Here is a 16816-nt window from a genome sequence, read left to right on the forward strand (position 1 = left end):
AACCTAAACAAAACAAAAAAATAAAGCACAATTACTATTTTTGGGTCCTAATTGATATTAAAATTCGATTGCTGATTCCCCCAAAAATGAATGTATTCATTTTCTGAACCGCTTTATCCTCACTAGGGTCGCTGCCCCGCCCCTTTCAGACATCTGTTTTTATTGTTATTATACAAGTATAACCAGTATAATTTAAAGCTTCACCACAAAGTGTACAAATAACAACAACAAACAAATACAGTATCAAAAATACTAATATAATAAGTATTACATAAATAATAATGATAAGTAATGAATAAATAATAAATCAGCACGAAATAAACAAGTGGTCAACATAGTCTTCGTTGTGTTTGCAAGCCATACCCGGATTTATTTTTGTCAGGACTACCCGGAAGTATTTATTGCAACACACGCGTGTGCCATACAGAGGTGGCATGACATTGCCCCTAATTCTCTTTAAACTCGCATCAGCAATATGAACCAATGTGCTAGAAATCGATTGACTGTCAACTGGAATTTCTTTCTCAGACCTCTGAAAAAAACGCGGACAAAATGCCACCGGTGTTCAGGGACGTGGTTTGTTTGCCCCAGCCGAAGTCAGACCACAGCCATGAAGCAAGCTCCAGATCCCGGGAAAGGGGATAAAAGTCCCCTTCGTGCCATTGACTTGGCCCGAAAGCTCCGACAAGAGAAGTCCAATGCCATTACCAGGGCAGCGGAACTCCCTATGACTGACCAACAAAAGAGGATAATGGACTTAAAACGCTTTAGTCTGCAGCTTCAAAATGTTCATCCTAATGTGTTGGCTAAGCAGCTGAGAAAAAGTGTGCTGTATCAGGATCAGCATGTGGTCATCATCAACAAACCGTATGGGCTTCCTGTGAAAGGTAAACAAATATGTCCAAACTATATCTTAATATATCGTTTTAATCACCTGATTCCACTGCTCTTTTACATTAATCAATTACTATAAATTATGAAAGTACTCAAATTAAAATGATGAAAGTACTAAGCAGGGACTTGTGTAAGAGTATGTATGTTTAATCCATTTTTTTTTACGTTTTATCTTTGGCCGCTTTTTATTTTGTCAGATTCCACTGGGGTCACGTCCATATCCTCCGTGCTTCCCGTGCTCTCCAAAATGATGGATGGAATGAAAGTCAGATCCAACTCTGAGCTGCTGCCCTGCCTGGGCCTGGAGAAAGAGATGACGGGTGCTCTCCTTTTGGGAAGGAGCCAAGAAGCGGTGGAACACGTACTGGAACTCAATAAAAGTCATCAAGTGCAAAGAAAGTACTGGTAAGTTTTTGTGCCCCAACATACGAGAAATTTGAGATACCAGTTTAGTGTAAGATAAAATTTGAACTTATTTTTAAAGTGTGTATCATAATCTAAATTCATTTAAATTAAATTTAAAGTTGGGTATTGTTACGGGCACATTACACTCTCTCTCCACTCTACATAGTACGGAAAAATGTCTCATTTTAATATTGAACATCATAACCACTAGATAGTTGTGTTATTATGTTAGTAGATGGTAAATAGAACCAATACCAATGTTTTTCCATTGTAATGTTCAGTTTTTTGGTGTTTTTTCACAGGGTGGGAATTAATTAATTTGTATTTAGTTCATTTCTATGGCAAAAGTTAAAGATACGAGTAAAAAGACATACAAGCTCAGTCCTGGATAACATTAAGCTCGTATCTCAAGGTATTACAGTATTTGGCTGTCTTCTGGTATTGCCCACAAGAATGTGAATAGAACGCATTTGTGTCTGGACTTATGAACAAAATGGAACTAAGACTAACGTGAAACCATGTCCATAGGCTTGTGACCGTGGGCGTACCAGTGCCACCTGAAGGCATGATTGACATTCCCATCATTGAGAGAGCGGTCGCCGGTTCTAAGCCTCACTACAAGGTAACCAACCGCCTGATAATGTTATCTCACGAATCATTTTACCCACTGTTGCTGCTTCTTTCTAAAATCTACAGATGGCTTTAAGCCCCATTTACAGAATGAACAACCTGGGTGATGGACTAACAAAAGTCCGAGCTAATCGCCAATCCCTTCCTGCCGCCACAAAGTACAAAGTCCTGGACAGTCATGGCGGATGTAGCCTGGTTGAACTGGAGCCTCTTACTGGTAAGATGCCGTTATAATGGTTTACGCAATAATATAAATATCCAAATTATATAAAAGACTGATTTGATTCTATAGCAGTGAAACATCAGATGAGGGTTCATATGGCCTTCGCCATGTCGTGCTTCATTTTAGGAGACCATAAGTATTCACACCCAGACAAACTGGCACCACAGGTAGGCATTTCAAACTCACAATATATGTTGCAGCTATTCATAACGGAGATTTTCCCGACAGAAATTACCAGACCGTGTGCTGGCAAAGCTCGGCCTGGAACAGAGCAAGACCCGCCATCTTCCGCTTCACTTGCATGCCCGTCAGCTGACGCTGCCCGGAGTTGGCCGCGGGACTATCAGCGTGGTTTGCCCGTTACCCAAGTTCTTTACACAAACACTCACTCGGTTGAAATTAACTTTTCCTCGGGGAAAAGATGACAATACACCATCTTCTGATATTGTTTGAGTGTGACCCTTATAGTATTTTGGATTTGATATCATACAGACTAATTTAAATAAATGTGACTCAACGTGTATGGTTGATTTTGAGGCATCAAATCTTAAATGGTGCAATATGTAATTCCCAATGCAGGCCTGTCCATTTGTATTTAATCATCTGTACACAAAGATGTTGAACATGTTTATGAATCTCCGTCAATAACGTTCGACCTGAGAAAGACTGCAAACGTAGTGCTTTTACCTCGAGACAGCTCAGATCAAACGCTTTGAAAACAGGCACGAGGTTATCCTTATATCAACACAATACAAAAAAAGGGGGGCAGTGGACTTGCGAGGAGGTTGGCTTGGTAGCAAAACAAGAGGTTAACGTAAACGATTAAATACCCCCATCTTAAAAATACTTGAAACTGGAACAGTTTTTTTTCCCCTCAAAACAGATTTGAGTCTTGAATGCAGTAAAAGTGAAAACGCCTCGAATATACCTGAACAATTCACAATCATCCAAACAGAATATTTCTTAGACATTAATTTAAAGTTAGGGATAATTAAAGATGATTTTCTTTGATGATGTGTAAAATTCACTAATGCACATGAATTGGTTTTACTCTAAATGAAAATTTTGTTTCCCAACTGAGTGAAATCAGAGTTATATATTTTGAATATTGGACAAAAAGGTATAGGCTAAAATTCAAAAGATGAATAAATTAATTCATGATAACTAAAGATATCTTTAATTGCATTTTTTTGTCTTTTAATGGTTACAGAGAGGTTTTATTTACCTTTTGAATATATGAAATAAAAAAAAACCTCCATGTGGTTGTTTGCATGACTTGTTGTGCCTGTCATAAATAACTCGACCATTTTTTCCTAGTAAACTTTGACCACTGCCAAGAAATAAAAGACACATGTAAACAACTAATAGCAGAGAGGATTAAGTGTCCAGAAGGAGGACACTGTTGTGTTTATTAAAAGTGAACTGCATTTCCCGGGGTGCTCTGACATAGCCAACCCCATGCGACACGGCTAAAACTTAGTCAGATGATGGAACAAAGCGAGCTGTCAACTTCTTCAAAGAAATAACTTTATCTCTCAGGTAATACTTTTTTATTGGAATTATTTTTTTGTAGTTTAAAATAACAAAAAAATGACAGTGATAACTAGTCAAACAGCACCTCAAACTGGTTATTGTTGCATTTAAATAAAAGATTTTTTTTTTATCCATTTGATTGACTGACCGACTTGGTTAGACTTTGTCTTACTCTTATGAAAGAGTAATCAAAAAGCTGAATGTTTGGTGAAAGCTTGTTTTTTAAGCAGGTTGTTGTAGTCCATGTTGCATTGCACAACTGCGTCTATGTCTCTCTAAAAATGTTTCCTCTGCTCAGCTGTCCCCAGCGTGTCCCTTTCTCCTCGTCATCGTCATGGAGATACAAGATCCACAGTCCACAGTAGTCTTTCGAAATGTGGGTCAGCTCTACTTTCCCCAAACCAGAGTAGAGTGTCATTACAGCGTGACTTCTGCACATATGTGGAGCAGCAGTGACTGGATTGGCATCTTCAAGGTGTTGATGTTGTGACAAGTGCATGAAAAACACTCACTGACACCATTTGAACTGCGTATAGTTAACTGGAGTTAAGATGTTCTAGTACAGTGTTCCCTCGGTTATCGCGGTTAATGGGCACCGGGACCACCCGCGATAAGTGAATTTCCGCCAAGTAAGGATGCCTTCAAAAATGCTTAATTTTAATTTAATTTTTTTCTTTTTTTTTACCCCCTTGTATACAGTACACCATATGGAATATGAGTAGAGAGAGTGAAATTCATGTTATAACAAAAAAAAACCTGTAAAATATGTTGTCTCAATGTAATAATTGTATTATTTTTTTTCCTGAAAAAAATCTGTGAAGCTCTGAGTCCGTGGTGGCTGAACCGCGAAGTAGCGAGGGAACACTGTTGTCCTTTCTTACCTTTTATTTCTTAGGCCTAAAGGTTTTGTGCTAACTATACTGTCATTTCTAAGTGATGTGGTAGTGCAACATGTTTCTGCAGGAAACGACCTAAAACAATCATGACATTGTCACCAAAACCTTTTAAGTGCAGAATCATGCATTGGGATTGTAATCAACCAGATTGTCCTGTTTCTCCGCAGGTGGACTATTCATCACTGAGGGAGTACCACACATATGCATGGTCGCTTGTACCTGAAGGGTACACTGAAGGAAGTCCTGTCGACTGTTGTGTAGTTTTTCAAGGTAAACATCAAACACAGTAATCCCTCCAATATCGCGGATAATGTTTAGACCGGATGTGGCCGCGATAATCGAAAAACGCAAAGTAGGACCATTCCTATTATTACTACCATACTATAGTCTGTGTTTAGGGCTTTCCTTTAAATCTGGGTTGCACCTTTTATCCTCACAAGGGTCATGGGTGTGCTGGAGCCTATTCCAGCCAACTCTGGGCACCAGGTGGGGGAATTGGTGGTCAGCCAATCACAGGGTACAACGGGACAGACAACCATTTGCACTCACACTCGTATCTAGGAGTAATTTAGAGTGTTCAACCATCCTACCATGCATGTTTTGGGGGATGGCGTACCCAGAGAAAACACACGCGAGCCCGGGAAGAACATGGAAAGTCAATATATGACGGTCCAAACCTAGAATTGAACCCTCCATCTCAGGACTTTGAGGCCAACGCTCAAACCACGTCTTTAATAGGCTGTTCTGAAAGTTGCATTTGAAGGAAAATTAATTATTTATTGTTATTACCGTAGTTTCGCGACAATAAGAAGCACCGCATTATACAGCGCACCCTCAATGAATGACATTTTTTCCATATATAAGGCGCACTGTATTATAAGGCGCACTGTATTATAAGGCGCACTGTATTATAAGGTGCACTGTCTATCAGCAATGAAGTATTTAGCCCTCATTCCAATGTCGGCTTGGTTTATAAGTACCGTATTTTCACGACTATAAGGCGCACCGCATTTTAAAGCGCACCCTCAATGAATGACATTTTTTTCCATATATAAGGCGCACTGTCTATTTTGGAGAAAATTTAAGACTTTTAAGTGCGCCTCTAGTCGTGAAAATACGGCAATTGAAATTTGACTACATGTTGTTGTTTTGGTAGCTTTCTACTTGCCTCCTCCAAGTGCCGTTGAGTACTACTTTGTTTATGTGGACAAGATGGGAAAGGTTTGCGCCCAAAGCCGCCCCTTCACCTTCTGCGCTCCCAAACCTTTAGATGAGTTAGAAACCCTGAGGGAAGAGCGTGATGAAAAAGATGAAGATGATGTTGAGGATGAGGAAGAGCTGCTCTTGGTGGTCCCAAGAGCGCAATTGCTGCAGGTAGCAAAAGCAAGATGCCCACTGATCACTTCTCGATACATAATCATTTGTTGTTGCCAATTTGCCGTCCACAGCAACGGCTGGAGGAGTGCTTGAGGGAGAAGGCGGAGTTAAAGCAGGCTGTAGATGAAGCCAAACAGGAAATAGAAGAGGAGAAGAGGAGCAGTGCCAATACAAAGGAGGACTGGGACAGGCAAAAGGAGGCCTTGAAGGAGGAGGTTGAAGACCTTCGTCATATTCTAAGAGACAAATGTGATGCCTTAAAAACAGCAGAAGGAAAACACAAGGTAAAAAAAACCTCATGCAGTTTATCTTATGTTATGTCGTGTTATGATGCTCATATGTTGTGTCGCAGGATCGGGAAAGCAGTCAGGAAAATCTCAACTTTGAATTGACCCACCTAATGTCGGAAAAAGTGCAAAGTAAACAGCAAATCAAACACTTGCTGGATGAAATCAAGGCGCTAACTGATAGAGAGAAGGAGAGAAATGTGGAGTTGGAACGGCAAGTCCTAAATTTTCACCTATTCATAGATACTTTATTCTCAAACATGAAATTTGTTTTTTTTAGGATTTTGCTACAGTTTCATCATGTTTTTTTTTTTCAAATTACCCCCTGAACCGCTGCCTAATGAAATGTATTTGGTGTAGATATGCATTTATTAACATAAAATACCTCCTTGCAGCCTAAAGGAGATACTGATGAAAGTATCCAGTAAGATCAAACATGATGAAGAAAAGAGGAAGATGTTGCAGGTCTGCAATGTTAAGTCACATTCTCATTTATACTCACACTAAAGACATACATTATCAAACCTAGGCGGAGCACGAGGCCACCCAGGCGGACGTCCGCGACCTTCAGCGTCGCCTCGAGGCCAGCGAGCGCTTAGCCGAGGGACTTCGTAGGGAGTTGAGGGAGTTGGCTACTCGTCAAGGCCACGCACATGCTGAGCTGCACCAAAGCCGACTACAGGTGGCTCAATTGGGCCTGCAGCTCTCTGAGGAGAAACTGCTTCTCAGGGAGGAGCGTGCCAACTGGGCCCTGGAGAGAGAAGCTTTCAAGAGCACGGCCCGGGTAAGGAACGAGAGATACCACTGGAAGAATAGCAATTCTTTACAAATCAATTAAGATGGCATCTCTGTTCGCATAGGCTGACAAACAGAAAGTGGACGAATTGAGGAGTGAGATGCGAAGAAAGGAAGAGCGACTGCAAGAGGAAACTATCAAGCTAGACAAGCTGCAAGCAGAGTTTCAAAGAGAGAATGACAGAGTGAGATCATGGCAGACACACCAATACTCACCCACACATAAAGACAAACAGCCACCTTTTTACCTGCTCTTTTTCACTCAGATGAATCAGAAGAGTGATACGAATCAACTGATGCTACCGGACCTTGTTGAGCCAATCTTCAGGTCCACTCCCTCCCCACCATTTGAAACAAAATGTTGTATACTACCCACAAACACATGCCTTTAATTTAGTATTTTTCCTTTGCAGGGAATTGACGGGCTCCATCATGTGGTGACACAAAGATTTGCAAGTTTGTAGGTTGAGACCGAGTTTTCTGTGTTGGATTATTTATTTTTAATGTGTGTGTGTGTGTGTGTGTGTGTGTGTGTGAGGGGGTAGTCGAGTTGGGGTGTGTGTGAGGGGGGAGGTTGGTGTGTGCGTGTGTGCGTGTGTGTGTGTGTGTGTGTGTGTGTGTGTGTGTGTGTGTGTGTGTGTGTGTGTGTGTGTGTGTGTGTGTGTGTGTGAGAGGGGGTAGTTGTGTTGGGGTGTGTGTGAGGGGGGATTGGTGTGTGTGTGTGTGTGTGTGTGAGGGGGTAGTCGTATTGGGGTGTGTGTGTGTGTGCTCACGCTTTGCAATGTTTCCCAACCATCATTGAGCCATAATTATTGACTAATTAAATAAAAAAAAATCACAAAATGTATTGGTTGCACCAAAATGACGACTATAGATCTCATTATACTTGTACAATGACAATAAAAGATTTCAATTTCAATTCAAAAGTGTCTACTTGTGCCCTCCGATCGCCTGGCCACCAATTCATGGTGTCACCCGCCTCTGGCCCGAAGTGAGCTGGGATAGGCTCCAGCACCCCATGCGACCCTAGTGCAGTTCAGAAAATTAGATGAGACAATAAAGCATTCTTTGTGATTCACAAAGCAATGAAAGGAATCTGACAGACATTTTGGAATTATTTAATGTAATATTCATGGCCAAAATATAATTAACATCAGTCTGTGATTCAGATATTTTAGGCCAGCAGTGAAGGCCTTGGAGCCCCTGACTGTCCACCACTGTAAAAAGGTCATAATGGCTCCACTGTGTCCTAGTTATGATGTAATTCTGAGTCATTTTTCACCCTCCACGTGCCTAAGTAGATATTAAACAAAGGCATTTACGCATCCTAAGTATACAGCTCAAGTCAAAATCACCACAGGTGAAGACTTAGCAAAAGTTTTCATAGTTACTCATTGGATAGGGAGTCAAACAAGACAAATGCATCTGTTGGGTTTAATTCATAAATGGCTTCAATCAGGGGTGTCCAAACTATTCCACAAAAAGTTGAGATGGGTGCATGTTTTTGTTCCAACTAATCCAGTGCTTCTCAAATAGTGGGGCGCCCCCCCCGGGGGGGGGGAGGGGGGGGGCGTGGTGCGATACCTGGGGGGGCGCGTGTAACCCTGGGGAACAGGATTTTATTTGGCCGTACTAGTATAAAGTGTAATTGCGCATCCACTACAGTAGCTGGCAGTGGCGCTCTCATTTATTTTTTATTTCAGGCATTGATGCACTTAAAATCTTTTCTGTTGCAGACTTAAAACAAGATTTAATAAAGTTATTCTTTGTAAGTTTGACTATATTTCTTTCTTTTTTTCCTTTTCTTTAATGTTAATAAGGATAAAATGTTGTACTTATAACAATTTTATAAAATGATTTTATTTATAGTCACGGTGAGTGGGAAGTGTGTGTGTGTGTGTGTGTGGGGGGGGGGGGGGGGGCGAATAGTTTTCTTCTTGCTTGGGGGGGCCTGACAGAAAATAATTGAGAAGCACTGAACTAATCCAACACGGAGAGTTTCACCAACAAGGTTTCGTCTGAAATCAGCAATATCTGACTACAATCAACTGTTCATACTTTTAAGACACCAAAAGGAAAGCAGCCCTTGTGGACTGGTTTGGACACCAAATTCTTAACTGGTCCTTCCCAGACCTTTGACGAAATGACATAAAATATGGTCAGTTAGATTTTACCTGAGCTGATAATCGTAAATATGCAACAAATGAACCTGCAGAAAGAAATTCTGGGTCCGCAAACCCTTCCCCACAAATTAGTCCATTGATCGTCGACATTGTTTTTTTCTTTGCATCTTTCTATCAGTTTGGTCGTCCCTCCATGAAAAAAAATGTTCTGCAACCATGCAAGAGATTTAGTTTTTGATTTGACATATAGCAAAACCTAAGCGTGCTTTTGCCCTGACGCCAAAAATACCAAAATATTCTTCTTAGGTGGGTAATCATCCCTCTAAATAACCATATGACATAAAGCAGGTTTTCAATACCTATCCCTATTATTGGCATAAAAGTCATTATTCCTTGTTCTTTAGTTTTTGGAAGACCACTGGAAGTTAGAGCCCTGCTCTCACAAAAAAAGAAAAATTAAAAAAAACCTCACACACACACACACAAAGAAAATAGACAAAGAGCTTAGACAATACACCATAAAATAAGAACTTATAAGTAGCATTTCTTGTAACAAAAAAAGAGATGTTTTCTATACAAGCGTAGCCCTTTTCCTGAGGAGGAGGACATTCCTTGCGTCCCCCCCGCCTCCTTCCTGTCACTGCGGACCACAATGAGTCGCTTGTTGAGTGCTTTTGCTTCGTCCTTGACTCCCTTTAAATTTTGTCATTCTCTCACAAGAGCCCGATGGTGTGAGAAAATGAGGATGCCAGGTGTTTTGAGGGCTCCTACTGCGATGTCCCGTTTTTATTGTGCGAGTTGGCTGCCGCCTCTGCCCACGTCTCGGAGTCACTGTCCACCTGTCGCTCTCTGTCCTCGTCCCAATAGTCATCGTCCTCATCCTCCTCGTCCTCCTCCGCCGCCGATTCGCACGTCGACTTCTCTTCCTGCTTGATGGCCTGAACGGCGGGTGGCGGCGGAGCGGGCGTGGCGGCATTCGTGGAGGTGTCTGCCGACTCGCTGCTGTCCTCGAAGGCATCTGGGTTTTCCAGCATCTCCCTAATGAGAGGCGGCATGGGGCCGGGGATCTCCATCTTTAGCGTGATGGCTCTCTCCGCACCTGTGAAACCGACACGGTATCACAAGATTAGGGACGGGCATTCTTTCCGCCTGAATGAAACTCCTCAATTCCCCTCAACATAAATGCTTTGATGCTAAAAGTGAATGTCCAACTAAACATGGAAGTTGCTGTAAGTTGTTGTAAATTTTGCCATTTGACTTTTTGATAGAGAATAGCAAGTTTTGACATATTTAGGGGTCCAGACAGTATTTTTTATATCCTTACCATGAGTGGCCCCCAGCATGAACATTATGGCATTACTATATTATTGAGAAATACTTTAATATATGCATTAGGGGAAACAACCCTAACCCATTTTAAGGAGCAAAAATACCCAAGAATAATAACAATGATCAAATTTACTGGTTGAGATGCCTAGTAGATGAAAAATTTATTTATTCAATTTTAGGGCAAATGAACAGGAGCTTCATGTCCTTTAGAAAGGGTCGAATAAAATTCACCTGCCAGCTATATTTTGCACATTAGGATAGACTAAAATACACCCAAAAGCCCAAATGTGAAACCTTTTGTGAGTAGTTCATTTAAAAGTGTGTTAATTATGGAAGACAAAGGTGGAGTGGTGTATTTAAGGTAGGTGTTTAATGACTGGCAATCATATCATCATTATATTCCTCTGATCTGACTGTCTTTGAGAATTTGAAGGTGCGTATAATTGTAATGAAAATGTGCAATTGGTGATTAGCCGGCTTCCAAATGTAATACTTGTTGTGGAAGGGCAAGGGGTGACAGAACCTAACCAGAACCCATTTTTGTGTCATGGCCAAGTGCGGCTGTTCAGATTGTTGATTTTTGGTGCAGGTCTCAAACGAACCTTTGGTACTAATTCCTCGCAGGTCAGTGACTTTCATCAGCATGCGAGGGAACATGTGAGGTTTGTTGGGACGTCGGCGGCGTGTGTAAATCTTCAGCGCCTCCAGCAACGGTTCTTGCAGTTTGTCCACCTTTGCAGGTTCTTCCAGGTCCATGCGGTCTACGTAAAGCAGTTGTGAAAATCTGGCCAAACGGTGGACGAGATCTAAAAATGAAGCCAGGTTTGTCATACCTCCACAAATGAGACAGATGGCACTGAGGAGTCCCGTTTCCGTGTCATCCATCTCCAAGGGCAGCAGCTGTCCGGCAAAGGCAAACACCAGGTCGGTGAGTGGACCGAAGCCGGCGTTGTGCATCTGGGTTCTGTTGAGGGTCAGGCCATCAGAGAAGGTCATGGTGTCTTGCTCAGGGGTGTAGCGCGTACATATCCTAAGCATCTGAAGACAAAACAAGGTGACATTGAAGGAGACTTCCTGGCGGTGGTAGAAAGAACATGGTGATGTTTGCCTACGCAGTACCAAAATGTCCAGACAAGCAGACTTGAGGAGAGTGATCTGGTCAGCGATTGTTAACGTAGTAAAGCCTGGTAGTCGCTTAGCAAACTCCACAATCTTAATGATGCACTTGGTAGACAACTCGCTGAACTTGTCCCACAAACCCAAGTCTAGTTGGACTCTGTGGTCAGAGCTGGAGTTCTAGAAGAGATAAAACAGAGGCAAACATGTCCAAACTGGCTTGGTTGGCAGGCTCGTAAGAAAGGAAAGCTTGTTAAAGCCAGCGATACTTACTGTGGTGTATTTGCCCAGCTGGCATAGTGAGGGAAAAGTCTCTTGGGGGGCTTTGCTGACTTTGCTGACCAACTCCTCCAGCTCGCCGCTGAGCTCGTAGTTTTCGGGCAGTAACGCCTCCTCCTTCACGTCCTTTTTCTTCTTGTTTCTGTCGTTGCGCACCGCTTCTTTTGACATGCCCACTTCGAAGCACTTTTGTAGCCGACAGTACTGGCAGCGGTTGCGGGTCACCTTGTTGATCTGGCAGTTCTTGTCCCGGTGGCACGTGTACACCATGTTTTTTTGGATGCTGCGCCGGAAAAAACCCTGAAATGCAGAAGTGCAGTCTCTCTCATTTTGTTATTTCCACTGTCATCGCTTGCATCTCTTTTATTTTCACGACCTTAACCTTTTTTAGGCCACTTGTTAAGTACAGGGTGACTCAAAAAGATGCGTACCCATATTTTATTCGATAAAAAAAAAATCAAGTTTTTAACAAATGTCTTTTCTGTTGCAGGACGTGAAATGTGAACCTATGGATGATCGCTGATTTGTCCAAGAAAAGACAAAATGGATTTTTTTATCGAATAAAATATGGGTACGCATCTTTTTGGGTCACCCTGTACTATATAATAAGGAAAAAAATATTTAGGATATTACTGAAGGCAATTCTCAATGTATTTCTATTAATATCCATCTTAATTTTTATTTATTTATCCATCTTCCATACCACTTATCCTCACAAGGGGTGTTGGAGCTTATTCCAGCCAACCACATGCAGCATTTTTTTCTAATTATTATTTTGCGCTTTGACATTAATAAGAGGGTTTTGAATTGATTTTAAAAGAAACACACTAGAGGGCAGCAGATCAGCTTTTTTTGAGTTGGCGGTAGTACCTTGCAGCCTTCGCAGGAGCTGACACCATAGTGGTATCCAGAAGACTTGTCCTGGCACACAAAACAAGGCTTGTAGATGCGAGGTGGCGGCGGTGGAGAAGGCGAACTGGGCACCATCTCCTCTGAGCTGGTGCTCTGTGTCTCCACAGCTGCACAGACCATAAGAAACATTCAAGTCAGTACTGGAAAATTGACAACATTTGCGGTAGTGGCCAGAAGAACATGTCAAAAGCAGACATTTTTTTTAAAGAGAAATGGGAGGAGGGAGGCATCTGATTGACAGGAACTTAAAGGACACACAATTAGCTGATGGCCAGATGGCCCCGCTGATAAAATGCTGATTGGCAGCTGAGATTTGATTGGCTTCTCCGTTTACTGGCCAATGGGGGGAAACGAGATTCCTCTGTTGACTTTTTCTGGAGTTTTGTGCCTATTTGTGTTCACAAGCTCACATTTTTTACGTGGAAGGCTCTCCACCAATGAGATTGGCCCATGTACCTCCAGGCCCATGTGAACAAACAAAAGCTGGAAGTTTACGAGGCTCGGCCCCTGTCCCCTCTCTCCCAGGGGAGACTGCATTATGACATTTGCTGGGTTAAAAACAAAAACAAACTGGCAAGTAAAGACAAAAAGGACAAAGCGAACAGAGTCCAACATTTGACATGGCGCAAACAGCTAGCCACGCAGAGTGGGCCTCCTCCCCGTTTGGAAGGTGATGACTGAAGGAGCAGATTGTCTGCAACATGCCTTTCAACTTTCACCTTCCCTCACCCCAACTTCACCTTCCTCTGCCCATTTCCACCCAACCCCCTTGTTTCCTGGCCCTAAATTCCTCAGTGCAGGCAGGACGGGTTTTAATAGTTGCCCAAGCTTACAAGCGGCCCAATAAAGGTTGTGTCTCAGTTGGGAAGGAGCCCCCCCGGCCAGACTGACGGCCCCTTTATTGGCATCCAGTCACCTTGGGCGGCTATTCACACATACAACTGTGTCCTCGCATCCTTTTCTAGTAAAAATTCAAGAATCTGGGGTCAAAATAGCCAAAGTCAGCACCCCTTCTGTCACCTCCAACGGACGGCACAGGGCCCAACCAAATGTGGCCCACCCCCACCCCACTGCAGCAGCCTTCAAATGAACCCGGCGGCCGGTCATTAACGAGGGTGGTATTGGTTTCAAATCGCAGTGAGATGAAGCACAAAGGAATAATCCAATAAAAACAAAAGAAAGGAGAGCGAAAGAGAAGAAAGAAGGTGAATGTGAGGACACAAACTTCCCAGTGCACAAGAGCTTCAATCAAAGATTGACCATTTAACTTTGACCTTGGCTCTAGAGGGGTCATTACTAACTACTTGCCCAGCAGGCACTTTAAAAGTTCAATGTGTGTGCAAGTGGCATTCAACAATTCACCCTTATCTCTGCCAATAATGTGGAATTTCTTTGTCTTGCTAAATCACTATTTCCAAAAAGATAGAGAAAATAAACCGATAGAATTTTAAGATAATTTATTTTAATCTGCATTGATGAAATGTCATTAGATGAACTTCTAATAAGGCTAAAATGTTATATTAGGGTTAGTCTCAATACAGTAGGCAGAATAAATGTAGTCTACCACACTAAGCCAGATAAATCAATTGACTATTTTTTTTTCAAATGCCAAAGAGTGAAGGGGGGTCACAGGTTCATATCTCAGCCTTGACTTCCTTTTGTGGACTGAATGCATAAACCCGTTCTTGCGTGGTTCTTCCCTGCTAATTTGAATTTAAATATGACATTCAGATGATGTAAATCAAGACCGTCTTGGACGGAGACACCCTTTGAAAGAGCTTTTGCTAACTATAAAATGACATTTCTGCGTAACACCAATGGTCATGATGTCATTTGGTTCATTGATTTTGGGAGCAAATCTTCATTGAGAATTGAGTTTCAAATATAGGAGGAGATAAAACACAATTTTGACAAAAAAAAGACTAATAAGATATGATACTCTTTGACATTGTCAAAGTCTCTGCTGTGAATGTACGAATGAATACTGGACAAGCAATGTGTTGACTTTTGAAGCTTTTTAGAGCTCAGGTGAGAGAAGTTGGGCGGGGCTAAGGCCGTAAGCCGATCTGTTGATATAGTGACAATGTAAGAGTGTTTCCGAGAGGGAAAATAGATGCCATTGAAGTAGAGGTAGAGCATCTGGCGCCAGACGGGAGGTACCGACTGACAACGTCTGAGTGCGGTGAGAAAGGGCGAGGAAAAGTCAGTCGGCAATGAAGGTATGAAAGAAAGGAGGGGGGGGGGGGGGGGGGGGGGGTTGCTACCTGGCGTGACGAAAAGAGGGAGGAGAGCCAAAAAGTGTCAGTGGTCTGTCATCGCTCTGAACAGAGCGCAGCCTCAGAGGCTCGGCTCGAAGAAACGACGGTCCGGTCTTAACCTGCGGCTCACCTCAGTGTGTGTCACACATCTGTCAGCACACCTTTTGGAGGAGCCACAAGAGGCAACATGACCGAAAGGAAGGGAATCCACAGGCACTTTAGAGATCATCGCCTTACAGTGGAGAGACGCAAGGCGCACGAATGCATGTTTTCGGAACATACTTGCAGACTTTCTGTCACCTACATCACCGCACAACTATTCCTGCGCCACGTTTGTGTCTTGTTAACATCCCTTCCTTCCTTCCTTTCAACCATCAGTTTAATGTCTTATCAACACAGTCCAGTTTGGCCTGGCACTTTACAACCTAGTTCACATTGAAAAGCAGCCTGTTCGCGCCGGGCTGTCTCCTTCCATTTGCCGTCTGTACCGTCTTTCAGTTGGACTTGACCAATCTGTCACCGTGTGCCTTTACGCCGACATTGAATGTGGGTTTTTTTTTGTTGTTCTTGTAACTTTATTGCTTGTGGGTGGCTGTGAGGATGACCTGGTGACATATGGCGTCCAGCTTGACTTTGGTCCAGGGACCTGTTGAAGATTTTCCATAGTGGAACCTCTGCTGTAACCTAGAAACCGCACACTTATATTAGCGCTGCAGACCTAATCAAGGTAAACGTTTGAGCAAATGTCTTCACTGGGATCATTTTCCTACTTAGACTAATGTTACCCCACAAGCACATACCGGTTAAAAGCAGTCAATGATATAGCCATCTAAGGTAACTTGACAATATCAAATGTAACTATTTTTATTGAACTAATGACTAAAAACTAGGCTAGACAGCACAGTGTCAAGCCATTCACAATCCAAATTGCCAATAATGCTGTAAAACATGAGAATAGGGATCTTAAATTTGACAAAAATATCGGTTTCACTATATTGGCAAATTACAAGTTTTTTTTAATCATTTAAAAAAATGATTTGCTAATTGGCAGAATGTCTTAATCTTAAAATGTTGTATAGTTGCCTCCTTGCTGTTGATGACGGTGAAATAGGAAATGCAATGTATTGCATAACACATGACTATAGACGAGAAGGCTAAGGGAACTCGGATTATAACAAAAACGGAGGCAAACTAAAAGCACAACTAATCATCTTTCACTGTCTGTCAGTCATCAGGTTAATCTTACATTACCTTTTTTTTTTTCTTTTTACATTTGTATGACAGTTAAAAAGTGTGACGCAATGCCCCATATAGCTAAACTGTCATAAACGCTGGGTGGTTTTGTAAGTCATTTCATTATTTCATTTTTAACACCTATATGACAGTTAAGAGTGTGAAAATGGTGGTTTTATGCGTGTCAGGGTTGGCAGGTTTGTTGGAGTCATTCATCTTGAATTCTTCATATCAAACTGTCAATCAATAGGCGTGCGTGTCTGAGGAGCATCAGGCATGCTGAAGTCACACTCCTATTAATAGGAATATTTATGATGGACTTTTTTTCATTCATTTTCTAAACCGCTTGACTTCATGCACCACACGAGGGACACTCTGAATTGGTGGCCAGCCAATCACAGGGCATAAGGAGACAAACAATTCTTCACACATAACTAGGGACAGTTTAGGGTTGTTCAACTAGTCTAGACCAGGCATGTTTTGGGGATGTGCGAGGAAATGAGAGTACCTGGAGAAAACCCACGTA

At 42.2% G+C, this 16816-nt stretch overlaps 3 protein-coding genes across 8 annotated transcripts in view; 2 read left to right on the forward strand and 1 right to left on the reverse strand.

The window, feature by feature from the left end:
- Window positions 1-362: 362 nt before the first annotated feature.
- Window positions 363-2704, forward strand: rpusd4 (RNA pseudouridine synthase D4). 2 transcript variants are annotated; one of them, XM_077727166.1, is made up of 6 exons: window positions 363-887; window positions 1092-1299; window positions 1828-1921; window positions 1996-2146; window positions 2279-2319; window positions 2381-2704. In XM_077727166.1, the coding sequence occupies exons 1-6, from the start codon at window positions 476-478 to the stop codon at window positions 2603-2605; spliced, it is 1131 nt and encodes a 376-aa protein (XP_077583292.1). In that variant the 5' UTR covers window positions 363-475; the 3' UTR covers window positions 2606-2704. The 2 variants fall into 2 exon arrangements, with proteins under 2 accessions (XP_077583292.1, XP_077583291.1); XM_077727165.1 differs by having other exon boundaries at window positions 365-887; window positions 2222-2319.
- Window positions 2705-3550: 846 nt separating this feature from the next.
- Window positions 3551-7570, forward strand: LOC144203628 (calcium-binding and coiled-coil domain-containing protein 1-like). Its single transcript, XM_077727164.1, has 9 exons — window positions 3551-3691; window positions 3984-4160; window positions 4749-4851; window positions 5738-5955; window positions 6030-6242; window positions 6311-6459; window positions 6641-6710; window positions 6775-7029; window positions 7106-7570. Exons 2-9 carry the CDS (start codon window positions 4020-4022, stop codon window positions 7430-7432), a joined length of 1476 nt encoding a protein of 491 aa, XP_077583290.1. The 5' UTR covers window positions 3551-3691; window positions 3984-4019; the 3' UTR covers window positions 7433-7570.
- A 623-nt stretch (window positions 7571-8193) lies between these two features.
- Window positions 8194-16816, reverse strand: part of LOC144203402 (retinoic acid receptor gamma-A-like) — a 57332-nt gene continuing 48709 nt past the window's right edge. For all 5 annotated transcript variants that reach the window (XM_077726803.1, XM_077726804.1, XM_077726805.1 and 2 more), the window contains 6 exons: window positions 12758-12906; window positions 11882-12187; window positions 11612-11788; window positions 11326-11530; window positions 11095-11253; window positions 8194-10262 (listed from right to left, as the gene is read on the reverse strand). In XM_077726803.1, coding sequence (XP_077582929.1) covers window positions 9931-10262; window positions 11095-11253; window positions 11326-11530; window positions 11612-11788; window positions 11882-12187; window positions 12758-12906 — 1328 coding nt within the window. In that variant the 3' untranslated portion in view covers window positions 8194-9930. The remainder of the gene's footprint in view (window positions 10263-11094; window positions 11254-11325; window positions 11531-11611; window positions 11789-11881; window positions 12188-12757; window positions 12907-16816) is intronic.

This window comes from Stigmatopora nigra, chromosome 10, assembly GCF_051989575.1.
Source record: "Stigmatopora nigra isolate UIUO_SnigA chromosome 10, RoL_Snig_1.1, whole genome shotgun sequence".
Lineage (NCBI taxonomy): Eukaryota > Metazoa > Chordata > Actinopteri > Syngnathiformes > Syngnathidae > Stigmatopora > Stigmatopora nigra.